General features: G+C 41.0%; 1 protein-coding gene across 6 annotated transcripts in view; it reads left to right on the forward strand.

Annotated features, from left to right (window-relative positions):
- The window catches only part of LOC143230215 (uncharacterized), a 111,546-nt gene that overhangs the window by 75,288 nt on the left and 16,877 nt on the right, over positions 1-19,381 (forward strand). For all 6 annotated transcript variants that reach the window (XM_076463352.1, XM_076463351.1, XM_076463357.1 and 3 more), the window contains one exon: positions 10,825-11,042. In XM_076463352.1, coding sequence (XP_076319467.1) covers positions 10,825-11,042 — 218 coding nt within the window. The remainder of the gene's footprint in view (positions 1-10,824; positions 11,043-19,381) is intronic.

Raw genomic sequence — 19,381 nt, forward strand, 5'->3', positions numbered from 1 at the left:
GTATACATTTATATAGGGGGGGATCAAAGTAACCTAAATATTGTGACTTTGAAGCAGCTTCAAAGTAACTAAATATTGTGACAGCAGCACGCGCACACACACACACGTGTATACATTTATATAGAGGGGATCAAAGTAACCTAAATATTGTGACTTTGAAGCAGCTTCACAGCGCACGCACACACACACACCCACGTGTATACATTTATATCGGGGGGGATCAAAGTAACCTAAATATTGTGACTTTGAAGCAGCTTCACAGCACACACACACACACACACGTGTATACATTTATATAGGGGATCAAAGTAACCTAAATATTGTGACTTTGAAGCAGCTTCACAGCACACACACACACACACACACACGTGTATACATTTATATAGGGGGGATCAAAGTAACCTAAATATTGTGACTTTGAAGCAGCTTCACAGAGAAGTTTCGGTTCCTTATAAAGGGTTTCTGTAGGCGACCTTCTACTAATGACGATATAAATACTGAACAGACAAGCACCTGACAACTCATTAAACTAGCTTGTTGCTGCAGAGATTGTACGTAAATCGGCTCGCTTCGAAACATAACACTTTTATCTACGTGGTGAGATTCCGTTAGCTCATCCATAATCACGTACTGCTGATACGAGCCGTATTAGTCTCGGTACTCACGAACTGCTGGTACGAGCCGCATTAGTCTCGGTACTCACGAACTGCTGGTACGAGCCGCATTAGTCCCGGTACTCACGAACTGCTGGTACGAGCCGCATTGGTTCCGGTACTCACGAACTGCTGGTACGAGCCGCATTGGTTCCGGTACTCACGAACTGCTGGTACGAGCCGCATTGGTTCCGGTACTCACGTACTGCTGAAATCCTACGTTTTTAACATTGTTTATTCCACACAAGACAATATACTAGAAACGTAAAACATTTATTGATACACAAGATTGTTTCTGACTTTTTACTAATCTTTACTAGTCAGGGCGTGTGTTTGATACTGTACTGTACAGTCATTCATTTACGTCTTTACTAGTCAGGGCGTGTGTTTGATACTGTACTGTACAGTCGTTCATTTACGTCTTTACTAGTCAGGGCGTGTGTTTGATACCGTACTGTACAGTCGTTCATTTACGTCTTTACTAGTCAGGGCGTGTGTTTGATACTGTACTGTACAGTCGTTCATTTACGTCTTTACTAGTCAGGGCGTGTGTTTGATACTGTACTGTACAGTCGTTCATTCAAGTCTTTACTAGTCAGGGCGTGTGTTTGATACTGTACTGTACAGTCGTTCATTCAAGTCTTTACTAGTCAGGGCGTGTGTTTGATACTGTACTGTACAGTCGTTCATTCAAGTCTTTACTAGTCAGGGCGTGTGTTTGATACTGTACTGTACAGTCGTTCATTCAAGTCTTTACTAGTCAGGGCGTGTGTTTGATACTGTACTGTACAGTCGTTCATTCAAGTCTTTACTAGTCAGGGCGTGTTTTTGATACTGTACTGTACAGTCGTTCATTCAAGTCTTTACTAGTCAGGGCGTGTGTTTGATACTGTACTGTACAGTCGTTCATTCAAGTCTTTACTAGTCAGGGCGTGTGTTTGATACTGTACTGTACAGTCGTTCATTCAAGTCTTTACTAGTCAGGGCGTGTGTTTGATACTGTACTGTACAGTCGTTCATTTACGTCTTTACTAGTCAGGGCGTGTGTTTGATACTGTACTGTACAGTCGTTCATTTACGTCTTTACTAGTCAGGGCGTATGTTTGATACTGTACTGTACAGTCGTTCATTCAAGTCTTTACTAGTCAGGGCGTGTGTTTGATACTGTACTGTACAGTCGTTCATTCAAGTCTTTACTAGTCAGGGCGTGTGTTTGATACTGTACTGTACAGTCGTTCATTCAAGTCTTTACTAGTCGGCGTGTGTTTGATACTGTACTGTACAGTCGTTCATTACCTTCGTAATTACCTGTGACGTCTACTTAATACCATATAACTCTGTTTCCATTCTCTCCAGCACACGTAATTTAGTTACGTGTGTGTGTACATCTCTGATTGTTGTGCTTGGAACTTCAGTTAGAGTTTGTCGCTACAAAAGACCTTAATTTGAATTTCTATTATTGGATAAATCTGTCCAGTTAGTGATGACACAGGGAAAGCCACTATCTTGAAAATGGATCTCTTTGACCTTGTGCCTAACAGAGAATAGTTCCTCTTGGTAAGGGGGGTGGGAGAACGCGCTTTTCTTGCCTCGTCTTAGCTGGTCAGACGTAAACTCCTGGTTAGAGAGTATGTTTACCTACAGTTGACTCTCTGCACCTTGATCTAATGCATGACAATAGTCCAGGTGGTACGCGTGAAAGCACTGAGATGTAGCAGATCATGGCCTTCGTTAGTAGAGAAGTGTGCGTCTGAGTTCGAGACTTTCTTTCAATATGTTACGTATATACTGCTGTTTCTATCACATGATACTTAGTCTTAACGAAGTGAGACCCCAACTTTAGTGACTTCGCACATTTCTGTCTTGTTGCTAGCCTCGTTTTGTTCTGTCTTGTCCTTCCACCGTGTGTTGCTGACGATAGTCTGACCTACTAAGCACTTTTCTCAGGCCTTGCTGTAACTCTCTCGTGATGTAATGCTTTTAGATATTAAAGTAGGAACATGAGAGTGAAGTGGAACCGTAATTTGGATGGTTTTTATCGAGTCGATCCAAGAAACGGCTACACGACTCTTCGATCTTCCAGGCATCGCCTCCCAAACCCACTGAATGACGACTATGCAGGATACAATGAGTATGTTTTACCTACTTCCGGTCAAGAAAAGAAAGCTGTCCAACGATGTGGAATCTTGCACATTCTGAAATGCAGAGAATGTTGCGCAGATCCGGCCGCTGATCAAGGTACGAGACAGTCATGTGACGTAAATGATAATTCCTCTCATGGTTACACTCGTCTTTGCTACCAAGAGCTCACCTTCCAGAACTGTAAACCCGATGGACGTGCTCAGAAGTGTCCTACTTTGCTCTTAGATAATGATAACAAGGGCTTCAAACATGGTGGTGATGCTATGGAAGAATATGGAAACGACTTCAAAATGACCAAGAAATTGAAATCAACAAGTTCAAATGTTCCGTCTGATGTAGAACCAATTTCCTCTATATCGTCCGTGGGTCTTCAGATTTTCTCTGCTGATGTTCCGTCCATTTCTGGTATCGCAAGCGATGAAGCTTCACCTCGTGCCTATCTTCCTACACTGAACAATACCCCAAAACACTCGGCCAACAATTCTCCCCGTCTTTTTAGCAACCGAAATATACGTTCCCATAAAACAAAACCAAGGTACCTCAAAATCGAAAATACCATTGGTTTGGGACGTTTGTCTCCATTAACAAAACAAGAAGCAGAAATCATCTCAGCCAGAAGATCAGCCTTTATGAAGAAAAATCAAAGGCCTGAGGATGTCTCTTCAAACCCTCCATTACAAAGCGATGGCAACAGTTATGAGTGTGTCTCTTCAAACCCTCCATTACAAAGTGATGGCAACAGTTATGAGTGTGTCTCTTCAAACCCTCCATTACAAAGTGATGGCAACAGTTCTGATTGTGTCTCTTCAAACCCTCCATTACACAGGAGCTGTGATGATAATAGTTCGTATCTCCTCTCTTCTAATCCACCTTTAAAGAGCTGTGATGGCAACAGTTTTGATTGTCTTCCTTCCAATCCACCATTAAACAGAAGCTGTGATGGCAACAGCTCTGATTGTCTTCTTCCAATCCACCATTAAACAGAAGTTGTGATGGCAACAGCTCTGATTGTCTTCTTTCCAATTCACCATTAAACAGAAGTTGTGATGACAACAGCTCTGATTGTCTTCCTTCTAATTCACCATTAAACAGAAGCTGTGATGGCAACAGCTCTGATTGTCTTCCTTCCAATTCACCATTAAACAGAAGTTGTGATGGCAACAGCTCTGATTGTCTTCCTTCCAATTCACCATTAAACAGAAGCTGTGATGGCAACAGCTCTGATTGTCTTCCTTCCAATCCACCATTAAACAGAAGCTGTGATGGCAACAGCTCTGATTGTCTTCCTTCCAATCCACAATTAAACAGAAGCTGTGATGGCAACAGCTCTGATTGTCTTCCTTCCAATCCACCATTAAACAGAAGCTGTGATGGCAACAGCTCTGATTGTCTTCCTTCCAATCCACCATTAAACAGAAGCTGTGATGGCAACAGCTCTGATTGTCTTCCTTCCAATCCACCATTAAATAGAAATTGTGATGACAATAGTTCTACTGGACGTTGTGCTGCATTGCCTTTAGTCTTCTTCCATGGAAGCAGTAAAAGTGTTAAAGATAACAACCTCGCTCCTCCTCCTGGCTACAAGATCATGAGAATAAAGCCTCGGATGTCTTCTACTCTTCCAATGCATCTGGATAATCCAACAGAGACCAGTTCCAGAAATATCCTTATACCGAGGAGCACACCTCACGTTTTTTCTTCGTCACAGAAGGAAGCCGTCCACTTTTTGCAAGATAGGTCTAATAGTTGTTGTGAGAACAACGATGGGTGTTCAAAGTCCTTCTGTAACGTTGAAACACACCACGGACAAACCGTTTTACAGGCGTCGTCAGACCTCAAACCTACTTTTAACTTTGGAAATGTCGAGTCCCCTTATGATACCCGAGAGGTGAGAGTTAACCATAGACAAAGCTACAAGATCCCAAGGGCCACGAATGTTGTTGACTCAAGTCTACGTATTTCACCTAGAATTGGTCAGCTATACCAAAAACCTTTGCTCTGTCAACAGAGAAATTTTACTGTCAGCAAGGTAGAAACGGGACAAGCGCCCTGTAAAAGTAAGCCTTAGTACCTAGTGTATCCATAGGTTCTAATTGTTCTGTTCTGACTCTTATATCGTCGTAGTTTCTCCGAACATTCTGGTGTAATACCGACTTTAAGACACAACCTTTAAATTAGATTTGGAGCAAATAAAGAAACGGGACGAAAAGTAATTACTTTAAGTAAGGCGACTTGAAGATTATAAATTATTACCATCTGTTAGTAGACGTACTTTTAATATCCTTCTCTTACATATTAATAATCAGTGTAAATGTGTTTAACTGGTCGTATTCAACACACCCCTACTTTGGTCTGTTTAACTGTTTATATATAATGTTTTCCTACCATCTTCACATGGATATTGATAAACGATCCTCACACGTTGTTTTGAATAAAGCAGTAAAGAACTTGGTTAAATCAGGTTTTGAACGCTGGTGGGTTTATTGTGTGAACCGAGGTTCTGAACGCTGTTTGGTTTATTGTGTGAACCGAGGTTCTGAACGCTGTTTGGTTTATTGTGTGAACCGAGGTTCTGAACGCTGTTTGGTTTATTGTGTGAACCGAGGTTCTGTACGCTGTTTGGTTTATTGTGTGAACCGAGGTTCTGAACGCTGTTTGGTCTATTGTGTGAACCGAGGTTCTGAACGCTGTTTGGTCTATTGTGTGAACCGAGGTTCTGAACGCTGTTTGGTCTATTGTGTGAACCGAGGCTCTGAACGCTGTTTGGTCTATTGTGTGAACCGAGGTTCTGAGCGCTGTTTGGTTTATTGTGTGAACCGAGGCTCTGAACGCTGTTCGGTTTATTGTGTGAACCGAGGCTCTGAACGCTGTTCGGTTTATTGTGTGAACCGAGGCTCTGAACGCTGTTTGGTTTATTGTGTGAACCGAGGTTCTGAACGCTGTTTGGTTCATTGTGAGAACCGAGGCTCTGAACGCTGTTTGGTTCATTGTGGGAACCGAGGTTCTGAACGCTGTTTGGTTCATTGTGGGAACCGAGGTTCTGAACGCTGTTTGGTTCATTGTGGGAACCGAGGTTCTGAACGCTGTTTGGTTCATTGTGGGAACCGAGGTTCTGAACGCTGTTTGGTTCATTGTGTGAACCGAGGTTCTGAACGCTGTTTGGTCTATTGTGTGAACCGAGGTTCTGAACGCTGTTTGGTCTATTGTGTGAACCGAGGTTCTGAACGCTGTTTGGTCTATTGTGTGAACCGAGGCTCTGAACGCTGTTTGGTCTATTGTGTGAACCGAGGTTCTGAACGCTGTTTGGTCTATTGTGTGAACCGAGGCTCTGAACGCTGTTTGGTCTATTGTGTGAACCGAGGCTCTGAACGCTGTTTGGTCTATTGTGTGAACCGAGGCTCTGAACGCTGTTTGGTCTATTGTGTGAACCGAGGCTCTGAACGCTGTTTGGTCTATTGTGTGAACCGAGGCTCTGAACGCTGTTTGGTCTATTGTGTGAACCGAGGCTCTGAACGCTGTTTGGTCTATTGTGTGAACCGAGGCTCTGAACGCTGTTTGGTCTATTGTGTGAACCGAGGCTCTGAACGCTGTTTGGTCTATTGTGTGAACCGAGGCTCTGAACGCTGTTTGGTCTATTGTGTGAACCGAGGCTCTGAACGCTGTTTGGTCTATTGTGTGAACCGAGGCTCTGAACGCTGTTTGGTTTATTGTGTGAACCGAGGCTCTGAACGCTGTTTGGTTTATTGTGTGAACCGGGGCTCTGAACGCTGTTTGGTTTATTGTGTGAACCGAGGCTCTGAACGCTGTTTGGTTCATTGTGGGAACCGAGGCTCTGAACGCTGTTTGGTTCATTGTGGGAACCGAGGCTCTGAACGCTGTTTGGTTTATTGTGTGAACCGAGGCTCTGAACGCTGTTTGGTTTATTGTGTGAACCGAGGCTCTGAACGCTGTTTGGTTTATTGTGTGAACCGAGGCTCTGAACGCTGTTTGGTTTATTGTGTGAACCGAGGCTCTGAACGCTGTTTGGTTTATTTTGTGAACCGGGGCTCTGAACGCTGTTTGGTTTATTTTGTGAACCGGGGCTCTGAACGCTGTTTGGTTTATTTTGTGAACCGAGGCTCTAAACGCTGTTTGGTTCATTGTGGGAACCGAGGCTCTGAACGCTGTTTGGTTCATTGTGGGAACCGAGGCTCTGAACGCTGTTTGGTTCATTGTGGGAACCGAGGCTCTGAACGCTGTTTGGTTCATTGTGGGAACCGAGGCTCTGAACGCTGTTTGGTTCATTGTGCGAACCGAGGCTCTGAACGCTGTTTGGTTCATTGTGCGAACCGAGGCTCTGAACGCTGTTTGGTTCATTGTGCGAACCGAGGCTCTGAACGCTGTTTGGTTCATTGTGCGAACCGAGGCTCTGAACGCTGTTTGGTTTATTGTGCGAACCGAGGCTCTGAACGCTGTTTGGTTTATTGTGCGAACCGAGGCTCTGAACGCTATTTGGTTTATTGTGCGAACCGGGGCTCTGAACGCTGTTTGGTTTATTGTGGGAACCGAGGCTCTGAACGCTGTTTGGTTCATTGTGGGAACCGAGGCTCTGAACGCTGTTTGGTTCATTGTGGGAACCGAGGCTCTGAACGCTGTTTGGTTTATTGTGCGAACCGAGGCTCTGAACGCTATTTGGTTTATTGTGCGAACCGGGGCTCTGAACGCTGTTTGGTTTATTGTGGGAACCGAGGCTCTGAACGCTGTTTGGTTCATTGTGGGAACCGAGGCTCTGAACGCTGTTTGGTTCATTGTGGGAACCGAGGCTCTGAACGCTGTTTGGTTCATTGTGGGAACCGAGGCTCTGAACGCTGTTTGGTTTATTGTCACGAGATGGAATAATATTCGCTGTGCATTTCTTTTTTTCTGGCTGACCATCTGGCATTTCAGTTAAAACGTTTTTAGCCTTTAGAAACCTGTTTCGTCGAATAAATTATCAAGTGCGATTTGTTGTGATAACGTGATATTCTTTGTTGACTCATGTGAGAGATCAGATGAATGTGAAGATCAGATAAACTTGTTCTTCAATTAATGATCCTTTTATAGCTCCGAAAAAGAAGAATTATCTGGGATCACATAGAGATAGAGGTGTGTATCTATTGCGGTGATTATCGGGGATCACGCTTGAGATGAGGGTGTGTATAACTACTGCGGTGATTATCCGGGATCACGCTTGAGATGAGGGTGTGTATAACTACCGCGGTGATTATCGGGGATCACGCTTGAGATGAGGGTGTGTATAACTACCGCGGTGATTATCCGGGATCACGCTTGAGATGAGGGTGTGTATAACTACCGCGGTGATTATCCGGGATCACGCTTGAGATGAGGTGTGTATAACTACCGCGGTGATTATCCGGGATCACGCTTGAGATGAGGGTGTGTATAACTACCGCGGTGATTATCCGGGATCACGCTTGAGATGAGGGTATGTATAACTACCGCGGTGATTATCCGGGATCACGCTTGAGATGAGGGTGTGTATAACTACCGCGGTGATTATCCGGGATCACGCTTGAGATGAGGGTGTGTATAACTACCGCGGTGATTATCCGGGATCACGCTTGAGATGAGGGTGTGTATAACTACCGCGGTGATTATCGGGGATCACGCTTGAGATGAGGGTGTGTATAACTACTGCGGTGATTATCCGGGATCACGCTTGAGATGAGGGTGTGTATAACTACCGCGGTGATTATCCGGATCACGCTTGAGATGAGGTGTGTATAACTACCGCGGTGATTATCCGGATCACGCTTGAGATGAGGGTGTGTATAACTACTGCGGTGATTATCCGGGATCACGCTTGAGATGAGGGTGTGTATAACTACCGCGGTGATTATCGGGATCACGCTTGAGATGAGGGTGTGTATAACTACTGCGGTGATTATCCGGATCACGCTTGAGATGAGGGTGTGTATAACTACTGCGGTGATTATCCGGGATCACGCTTGAGATGAGGGTGTGTATAACTACCGCGGTGATTATCCGGGATCACGCTTGAGATGAGGGTGTGTATAACTACTGCGGTGATTATCCGGGATCACGCTTGAGATGAGGGTGTGTATAACTACCGCGGTGATTATCGGGGATCACGCTTGAGATGAGGGTGTGTATAACTACCGCGGTGATTATCGGGGATCACGCTTGAGATGAGGGTGTGTATAACTACCGCGGTGATTATCCGGGATCACGCTTGAGATGAGGGTGTGAACTACTGTGGTTAAGTAAATTGTCTATCGGGCCGCACCAGTTGGTGAGAAAGCAAAGCACGTAATAACACCCAAAGGACGTGATGGGCTGTAACTCTGTTCTAATACGACCCTCTCGCTACCGCAGATGGCTGTTAGGGCTTAATAAAAACTCAATGGTTTTGTATACGATACTCCTCGATCAGAAATAATGCTTGTTCTTGAATAAGTGTGTGAAAGGTAAGGCTTTAGTGAATTAAAACTAATTTAGTTGGTGTGGGTAGCCTGACTCTCGCTTGTAGTAAATAAAAATTACACACACACACACACACACATTATTATTATTATGTAATTATTCATACCAGAAGAACTGCTTAAGTTCAGTAATAAGAGGTTCATCTAGTCTTGAACTATTTGTAACAGGCCAACTGAAAAAAGTGATTGAATTGTTGATTAGTAATGACATGATTGGTTGATTTTATAATTTGATTGTTTGAGTAATAACATGACGAAATAAGTAGTAAATAAAAAGCTATATGAGGTATTGCTTTTATTATAAAGAATTCAAGTATAATAACGAATATTTCTTTTGATACTGGAGTGGTGCAGTTTTAGTAATACAAATACGTGTTGGCTTTGTACTGCTCGCTGATGTTTTTCCAGGAGCTCCAAATACAAGAAACTGTTTACTAATATCGAGAGATATTCTAAACACAAGTGATGTATTTACAGAAATACAAGAAACAGTTTACTAATATCAAGAGATGTTCTAAACACAAGTGATGTATTTACAGAAATACAAGAAACAGTTTACTAATATCGAGAGATGTTCTAAACACAAGTGATGTATTTACAGAAATACAAGAAACAGTTTACTAATATCGAGAGATGTTCTAAACACAAGTGATGTATTTACAGAAATACAAGAAACAGTTTACTAATATCGAGAGATGTTTTAAACACAAGTGATGTATTTACAGAAATACAAGAAACAGTTTACTAATATCGAGAGATGTTCTAAACACAAGTGATGTATTTACAGAAATACAAGAAACAGTTTACTAATATCGAGAGATGTTCTAAACACAAGTGATGTATTTACAGAAATACAAGAAACTGTTTACTAATATCGAGAGATGTTCTAAACACAAGTGATGTATTTACAGAAATACAAGAAACTGTTTACTAATATCGAGAGATGTTCCAAACACAAGTAATGTATTTACAGAAATACAAGAAACAGTTTACTAATATCGAGAGATGTTCTAAACACAAGTAATGTATTTACAGACTGTGTCGTTCACATCACTCGTAAGACCCCTCCTCACTGTTGGAATTAAAAGAAATTATATCTTTAGATATCCCAAGACATTAATAATAAATAAGCTAGATATCCCAAGATAATAATATACAAACTACCATAGATATTTTAAGATAATGTATAAACCACTGTATGTATCCCTAGATATTAATAATGATATACAAACTACCCTAGATATCCCAAAACGTGAATGATAATAAACCGGACTGGGCTTCTCTCCTCAAGTGTCATTTTAAATTTAGTTCGATAAGGATAATCTCTACACTAGAGACTTCTCGAGATTAATCACTGTCTTGTTGAGCTGTCTTTCTAATGTCACCTTTCTTTAGTCTAACATTAAGTGTACAGTAAGTATTCCCGTGGAGGAGGGTCTGTATTATATGAGTGTTGAATCGTATAACTGTGTGACATAATCCCTAGTTTAAATTTCAGTTGTGAATGTGTGTTTTGATTTGATATCTTTGTTATCTATGATTTACAGAATCAAACCAAGGTCAGGCTAAGGTCAGGTCTTCCCTGGCGCCCTCTATCACCGGGGAGAGGAGGAAGACACAAGGGGAGTATCTGCTAGAAATCCAGCGACTGGAAGCTCTCTGCGAGACTCGAACCAAAGAACTGAACTGGCTGAAACTTCAACTGAAGCACGCGACTTTGGGGTTTGATTCGCTCACCGTGTTGATCAAATACCTCGCAGACGATGTAAGTTAAATATATTTTCGACACTAAGATATTTGATATACTCAACCATGTCTTAACATTCCTTCCCAGTCGCGTTGGTATTTTTATGACCTCACTGTTCCAGGGCCCGGCGTGGCCAGGTTGGTTAAGGCGTTCGACTCGTAACCTGGTGGTCGCGGGTTCAAATCCCCGTCGTACCAAACATGCTCACCCTTTCAGCCGTAGGGGCGATATAATGCGACGGTCAATCCTACTATTCGTTGGTAAGAGTAGCCCAAGTGTTGGCTGGTGGTGACTAGCTGCCTTCCCTCTAGTTTTACACTGCTACATTAGTGGTGACTAGCTGCCTTCCCTCTAGTTTTACACTGCTACATTAGTGGTGACTAGCTGCCTTCCCTCTAGTTTTACACTGCTACATTAGTGGTGACTAGCTGCCTTCCCTCTAGTTTTACACTGCTACATTAGTGGTGACTAGCTGCCTTCCCTCTAGTTTTACACTGCTACATTATGGACGACTCGATTTTTTTGCGGTACACTTGTTCACTGAAGAAGTCTTGTATTCGTTTAGTTTGGTGGGCTTTATCTTTCTGTTTATCTTCCTTATAATAAAAACAAGGTAGTACTTGTGGTTTGTGAAAAACTCAATTTTAATACAAAGTTTATAACTTTCATTGGACATCGGTTTTGTTTTATTCCTGACTGATATGTCTGCTTTACTTACAACACCAAGAAAATAAAGACGTGATGACGATACTTTTAAATATAGAAAAAGGTTCAACAGTGCATGTGGGGACTGGACTTTAGTTCTAACAACTGTGTCTACTGGATAGGTAATATGTATAACAAAGTACCTATAGGTTTGGATGTACAAGTGAATATTAAAACCAAAGTTCGTGACGTTTGTGAATGAGTCACATATATATACATGCATACATACATCACTTTGTTGTATTTAGTCGAGGAAAACGCTCGTGTTTTATATCAAGTTTCTTAACTTGTCGTTCCCATGACGATAAGAATTATTTATATATTTAATAAAACATAACTAACCCCGATGAAAGATTTTTCAACGTTTAGATTTAATCGTTATGAAGAGGTTGTGTTGTACGACTTGAGTCATTTGTTAGATATGTAACAAAAACTCCAAGCTGGTAACCTGCAAAATGTCATTTTCATTTCACCCTAAAATGTACGGTTACAAAAAAACTAGGGTAGCGTAGGTGGAAAGCAATTCTTTATACCCACACCGAGAGAACTATCAGTGTGATAAGTCCTAGTCTGGACCATGAGAACGGACGTGTCATAATTAAATAAACAAGGGAAGTGTGGTTGGAAAACACTCGTCACAGAATGGAGTTTTGTGTTGTTACAATAAAAATAACATGAATGAAGTTCCAGTCGCTCGCGTCCGTCATAAGAACAATTCCTTCTGTCCACAGCTGTTGGGGTAACATTTTTGTTGGGTTAGCAACACTTTGCTATTGCTGCTTAATTAAGCAGGTGGTTATGTGGTAGTTATATTGTGGAAAATTTCCAGTCAGTTTTATATCTTGAGAGGTATAGTGTATTCACGTGTTTCATATATTTTAAAATATATTTTCCTATTTTTGGTGTGTAATTTTATTCTTTTGAGTTCATTAACAGTGCATGGTGTGAACTTGGACAAACGAGAACTCCCGGTATACATCTATATGCTGACTTGTGTTAGGTTAACCTGTAGTCACGGGTATGACTCCACTGGTTTGGATATACAAGCTGACTTGTGTTAGGTTAACCTGTAGTCACGGGTATGACTCCACTGGTTTGGATATACAAGCTGACTTGTGTTAGGTTAACCTCTAGTCACGGGTATGACTCCACTGGTTTGGATATACAGGCTGACTTGTGTTAGGTTAACCTGTAGTCACGGGTATGACTCCACTGGTTTGGATATACAAGCTGACTTGTGTTAGGTTAACCTGTAGTCACGGGTATGACACCACTGGTTTGGATATACAGGCTGACTTGTGTTAGGTTAACCTGTAGTCACGGGTATGACTCCACTGGTTTGGATATACAAGCTGACTTGTGTTAGGTTAACCTCTAGTCACGGGTATGACACCACTGGTTTGGATATACAGGCTGACTTGTGTTAGGTTAACCTGTAGTCACGGGTATGACTCCACTGGTTTGGATATACAAGCTGACTTGTGTTAGGTTAACCTCTAGTCACGGGTATGACACCACTGGTTTGGATATACAGGCTGACTTGTGTTAGGTTAACCTGTAGTCACGGGTATGACTCCACTGGTTTGGATATACAGGCTGACTTGTGTTAGGTTAACCTCTAGTCACGGGTATGACACCACTGGTTTGGATATACAGGCTGACTTGTGTTAGGTTAACCTGTAGTCACGGGTATGACTCCACTGGTTTGGATATACAAGCTGACTTGTGTTAGGCTAATCTGTAGTCACAGGCATGACTCTACGAGTTTGGATACACAGGCTGACTTGTGTTAGGTTAACCTGTAGTCACGGGTATGACACTACGAGTTTGGATATACAGGCTGACTTGTGTTAGGCTAATCTGTAATCACAGGCATGACTCTACGAGTTTGGATACACAGGCTGACTTGTGTTAGGCTAACCTGTAGTTACGGGTATGACACTACGAGTTTGGATATACAGGCTGACTTGTGTTAGGTTAACCTCTAGTCACGGGTATGACACCACTGGTTTGGATATACAGGCTGACTTGTGTTAGGTTAACCTCTAGTCACGGGTATGACTCCACTGGTTTGGATATACAAGCTGACTTGTGTTAGGTTAACCTGTAGTCACGGGTATGACACTACGAGTTTGGATACACAGGCTGACTTGTGTTAGGTTAACCTGTAGTCACGGGTATGACACTACGAGTTTGGATATACAGGCTGACTTGTGTTAGGTTAACCTGTAGTCACGGGTATGACACTACGAGTTTGGATATACAGGCTGACTTGTGTTAGGCTAATCTGTAGTCACGGGCATGACTCTACGAGTTTGGATACACAGGCTGACTTGTGTTAGGCTAACCTGTAGTTACGGGTATGACACTACGAGTTTGGATACACAGGCTGACTTGTGTTAGGTTAACCTCTAGTCACAGGCATGACACTACAAGTTTGGATATACAGGCTGACTTGTGTTAGGTTAACCTGTAGTCACAGGCATGACACTACGAGTTTGGATATACAGGCTGACTTGTGTTAGGTTAACCTGTAGTCACAGGCATGACACTACGAGTTTGGATATACAGGCTGACTTGTGTTAGGTTAACCTGTAGTCACAGGCATGACACTACTAGTTTAAATATACAGGCTGACTTGTGTTAGGTTAACCTGTAGTCACAGGTATGACACTACAAGTTTGGATATACAGGCTGACTTGTGTTAGGTTAACCTCTAGTCACGGGTATGACTCCACTGGTTTGGATACACAGGCTGACTTGTGTTAGGTTAACCTGTAGTCACGGGTATGACACTACGAGTTTGGATATACAGGCTGACTTGTGTTAGGTTAACCTGTAGTCACGGGTATGACACTACAAGTTTGGATATACAGGCTGACTTGTGTTAGGTTAACCTGTAGTCACAGGCATGACTCCACTAGTTTTAATTTAGTAATTTACTTTGCTATAAAAGTTTGTTAAACCAACATTGTAAATCCAGAAATGTGAGTGAAGGTTGAATTGGTTATTGTAATTTTAATTTACATTATGAAACTGCTACAATGGTGTTTCTTTAGGCTTGGGTTTATATACGTGGTGAACAGTGTTAACCGTAACACTGACTGTTTGAGGTAACTACCACATGTAAAGTGTAACCTCACCAGCATTGTTAAGTAAAGCTTCCAGAAGATGGACAATGTATATCGCAGCTATGCTGTTGTTTTTGTGAGTATAGTTTTATTGTATGTGTTATCAGTGTGTGTCAACATGAAGTAGTCAACACTAAAAACAGGTTTTTAATTAATCAATGCTTGTTGTAGAATATCTCTGGTTTTCTTTGTAGAAACTTATCTATCTACATTTACCTTTGTTACAATTTTGCCTTGAAGCATTAATCAAACAGATATATCCTTCCATTCCAATCCTTTTATTTAAAAAAATCCCACGGTATTTTTTAAATGAGGTTTAGCAGTTAGTTTTAGGGCTTAAAGCAGTAACAATATGGGTTCGATACCTGTGATGGACACCCTGCATTTATTTCATTGTGAAGCTTTATACTTGAACAAACCATTAAGCTTTGTCGACTGAGTAGAATTATTAAAAGATTGTTGAGTTATAAAGTTGTCCATTAAAATAGTTTGTTGTATTATTGATTGTTGAGTTATAAAGTTGTCCATTAAAATAGTTTGTTGAGTTATAAAGTTGTCCATTAAAATAGTTTGTTGTGTTATTGATTGTTGAGTTATAAAGTTGTCCATTAAAATAGTTTGTTGTGTTATTGATTGTTGAGTTATAAAGTTGTCCATTAAAATAGTTTGTTGAGTTATAAAGTTGTCCATTAAAATAGTTTGTTGTGTTATTGATTGTTGAGTTATAAAGTTGTCCATTAAAATAGTTTGTTGTGTTGTTGAATATGTCAGTTTAGAAAACGTTTTTAGATTAGTGTGTATTAAAATCGTTGTCATGTATTCGAGTGTTAAATAGTTTTGTCGTGTTCTTGACTGAAATTGTGTGTGGCTCTACGTAGTGGATGTTTATATTGGACATATTTATGTGTAGCGTTTTTCATGTTAAACATTGTTTTATACCATCTGTACTGAACACACTTCACACTGGTGTTAGTCATGTTTAATTTTCAACAGTGATTTTGTTAACAGTTAAAAAGTGTATAGTTCAAACATAGATACATATATTAGAATTAGTTGACCAGTTTGTTTGGAAGAGTAGTAGTTACTGTTTGTGGATATTAAAAACTACATTATAAGAAATGTTGACTCTCACTGTTTCAACAGTCCTGTTTACCATTATATTAAAGAACGTTGAACTGTCACTGTATCAATAATCCAGTGTACCGCGGTATTAAAGAACGTTGAACTGTCACTGTGTCAACAGTCCAGTGTACCGCGGTATTAGAGAACGTTGAACTGCCACTGTGTCAACAGTCCAGTGTACCGCGGTATTAGAGAACGTTGAACTGCCACTGTATGAACAATCCAGTGTACCGCGGTATTAGAGAACGTTGAACTGCCACTGTATCAACAGTCCAGTGTACCGCGGTATTAGAGAACGTTGAACTGCCACTGTATCAACAGTCCAGTGTACCGCGGTATTAGAGAACGTTGAACTGCCACTGAATGAACAATCCAGTGTACCGCGGTATTAGAGAACGTTGAACTGCCACTGTATCAACAGTCCAGTGTACCGCGGTATTAGAGAACGTTGAACTGCCACTGAATGAACAATCCAGTGTACCGCGGTATTAGAGAACGTTGAACTGCCACTGAATGAACAATCCAGTGTACCGCGGTATTAGAGAACGTTGAACTGCCACTGTATCAACAGTCCAGTGTACCGCGGTATTAGAGAACGTTGAACTGCCACTGAATGAACAATCCAGTGTACCGCGGTATTAGAGAACGTTGAACTGTCACTGTATCAACAATCCAGTGTACCGCGGTATTAGAGAACGTTGAACTGCCACTGTATCAACAGTCCAGTGTACCGCGGTATTAGAGAACGTTGAACTGTCACTGTATGAACAATCCAGTGTACCGCGGTATTAGAGAACGTTGAACTGCCACTGTATCAACAGTCCAGTGTACCGCGGTATTAGAGAACGTTGAACTGTCACTGTATCAACAGTCCAGTGTACCGCGGTATTAGAGAACGTTGAACTGTCACTGTATCAACAGTCCAGTGTACCGCGGTATTAGAGAACGTTGAACTGCCACTGTATGAACAATCCAGTGTACCGCGGTATTAGAGAACGTTGAACTGTCACTGTATCAACAATCCAGTGTACCGCGGTATTAGAGAACGTTGAACTGCCACTGTATCAACAGTCCAGTGTACCGCGGTATTAGAGAACGTTGAACTGCCACTGTGTCAACAGTCCAGTGTACCGCGGTATTAGAGAACGTTGAACTGCCACTGTATGAACAATCCAGTTTACCGCGGTATTAGAGAACGTTGAACTGCCACTGTATCAACAGTCCAGTGTACCGCGGTATTAGAGAACGTTGAACTGCCACTGAATGAACAATCCAGTGTACCGCGGTATTAGAGAACGTTGAACTGTCACTGTATCAACAATCCAGTGTACCGCGGTATTAGAGAACGTTGAACTGCCACTGTATCAACAATCCAGTGTACCGCGGTATTAGAGAACGTTGAACTGTCACTGTATGAACAATCCAGTGTACCGCGGTATTAGAGAACGTTGAACTGCCACTGTATGAACAATCCAGTGTACCGCGGTATTAGAGAACGTTGAACTGTTACTGTATCAACAGTCCAGTGTACCGCGGTATTAGAGAACATTGAACTGTCACTGTATCAACAGTCCAGTGTACCGCGGTATTAGAGAACGTTGAACTGCCACTGAATGAACAATCCAGTGAACTACTTTACTTAGTAAACAGTTATGATGCCCGGTGACGTTTTAAAATAATGTATGTTATTAAACTAGGTAAGGAAAGGGGTATATTTTTAATTGGTTTTGCTTCGGGTGTGCCTATCGGGTATTCTTAGTTATCTTGAATCTCCAAGTCCTTACCTTAACTATTAAAAACTTCTGTCGTGTGTGCACAGTTTAGAGGAAAACATTCTGTTAATTACTGTTACTTCACAAAATTGTCGGTTCTGTGACACAAATCGTATATCTATTATTTATGTAGGCTATTAGATGTTGTTGTTTTTATGTACCCCCGTCACTTCAAACAGAACAACAGTTTTTTGTTTGTTGCCTTGTTTACAGTTCTTAACCCGGTGTTACCGTTCATCGTGTTCTTACGATCAAGTGTACGTGTTGAAAGTAGCTTGTGTGACCCTCAGTTCGAGTGATCTCTTCGTTTTGATCTTCCCCCAGCAGGTGGCCAGACAAAAATAATGTTAAGGCCGTGATTTAACAAAAATAATGTATAATCAATTAATTCGTTATTTCGTAGAGCAGTACCAAAACTTTCTAGAAGTGACGGTAGGGAGGTAATACGTGTTATTAACTTTAACATTTACTATCAGTAAATTTAGTGGTAATGATCCCATGTAACATGGTCCATTATTATATTTATACTGTCAGTAATCTTATGTAACATGGTCCATTATTGTATTTATAGTGTCAGTAATCTTGCGTAACATGGTCCATTATTGTATTTATAGTGTCAGTAATCTTGCGTAACATGGTCCATTATTGTATTTTTGTGTCAGTAATCTTGCGTAACATGGTCCATTATTGTATGTATAGTGTCAGTAATCTTGCGTAACATGGTCCATTATTGTATTTATAGTGTCAGTAATCTTGCGTAACATGGTCCATTATTGTATTTATAGTGTCAGTAATCTTGCGTAACATGGTCCATTATTGTATTTATAGTGTCAGTAATCTTGCGTAATATGGTCCATTATTGTATTTATAGTGTCAGTAATCTTGCGTAACATGGTCCATTATTGTATTTATAGTGTCAGTAATCTTGCGTAACATGGTCCATTATTGTATTTATAGTGTCAGTAATCTTGCGTAACATGGTCCATTATTGTATTTATAGTGTCAGTAATCTTATGTAACATGGTCCAGTGGCGTATCTGTAGTGGTAATGATCCTACGTGACGTGGCGCATCTGTAGTGGTAGTGGGTTTTTGTAACACGTTTATTCAAATCCTACACCTTTAATAAGAGGAACCGGAAATACGTATTGTACTGACGCTGGTTTTTTCACTACAAATAGTAAGTGGATTTTGTACAAGAAATAACTATAAACTTTCAATATCGTTTCACTAACAGAATTTAGTACAATAAAAATATTTTATACGTAAAAAAACACGTAATGTATTTTTGTAAGTCAAGTGATGCTCGGATTAGCACCTATGATCTACCACATGGTAATGTAACACATAATCAGTCCACATGTAAGAATGGTTAACATAGTTCGTTTTAACTTTTTGCACATTGTTAGTAATTATGGAAACACCAAATTAAATCAGTAGAACATGTAAATTTTATAGTAACGCTCGCCCCCTCTGTTGTATGAAAAATAAAGTTTACCAGAATACACTAACGTATTAGTTGAGAGTTTATAGTATAATTGGATTTTATTCAGCCAATTACACAGTGCCACATCAGCATAATACCTGTAAATGTACAGACTCTCATCTTTATTCCCAGTAGTTGTATG

Source organism: Tachypleus tridentatus, chromosome 10, assembly GCF_004210375.1.
Source record: "Tachypleus tridentatus isolate NWPU-2018 chromosome 10, ASM421037v1, whole genome shotgun sequence".
Classification (NCBI taxonomy): domain Eukaryota; kingdom Metazoa; phylum Arthropoda; class Merostomata; order Xiphosura; family Limulidae; genus Tachypleus; species Tachypleus tridentatus.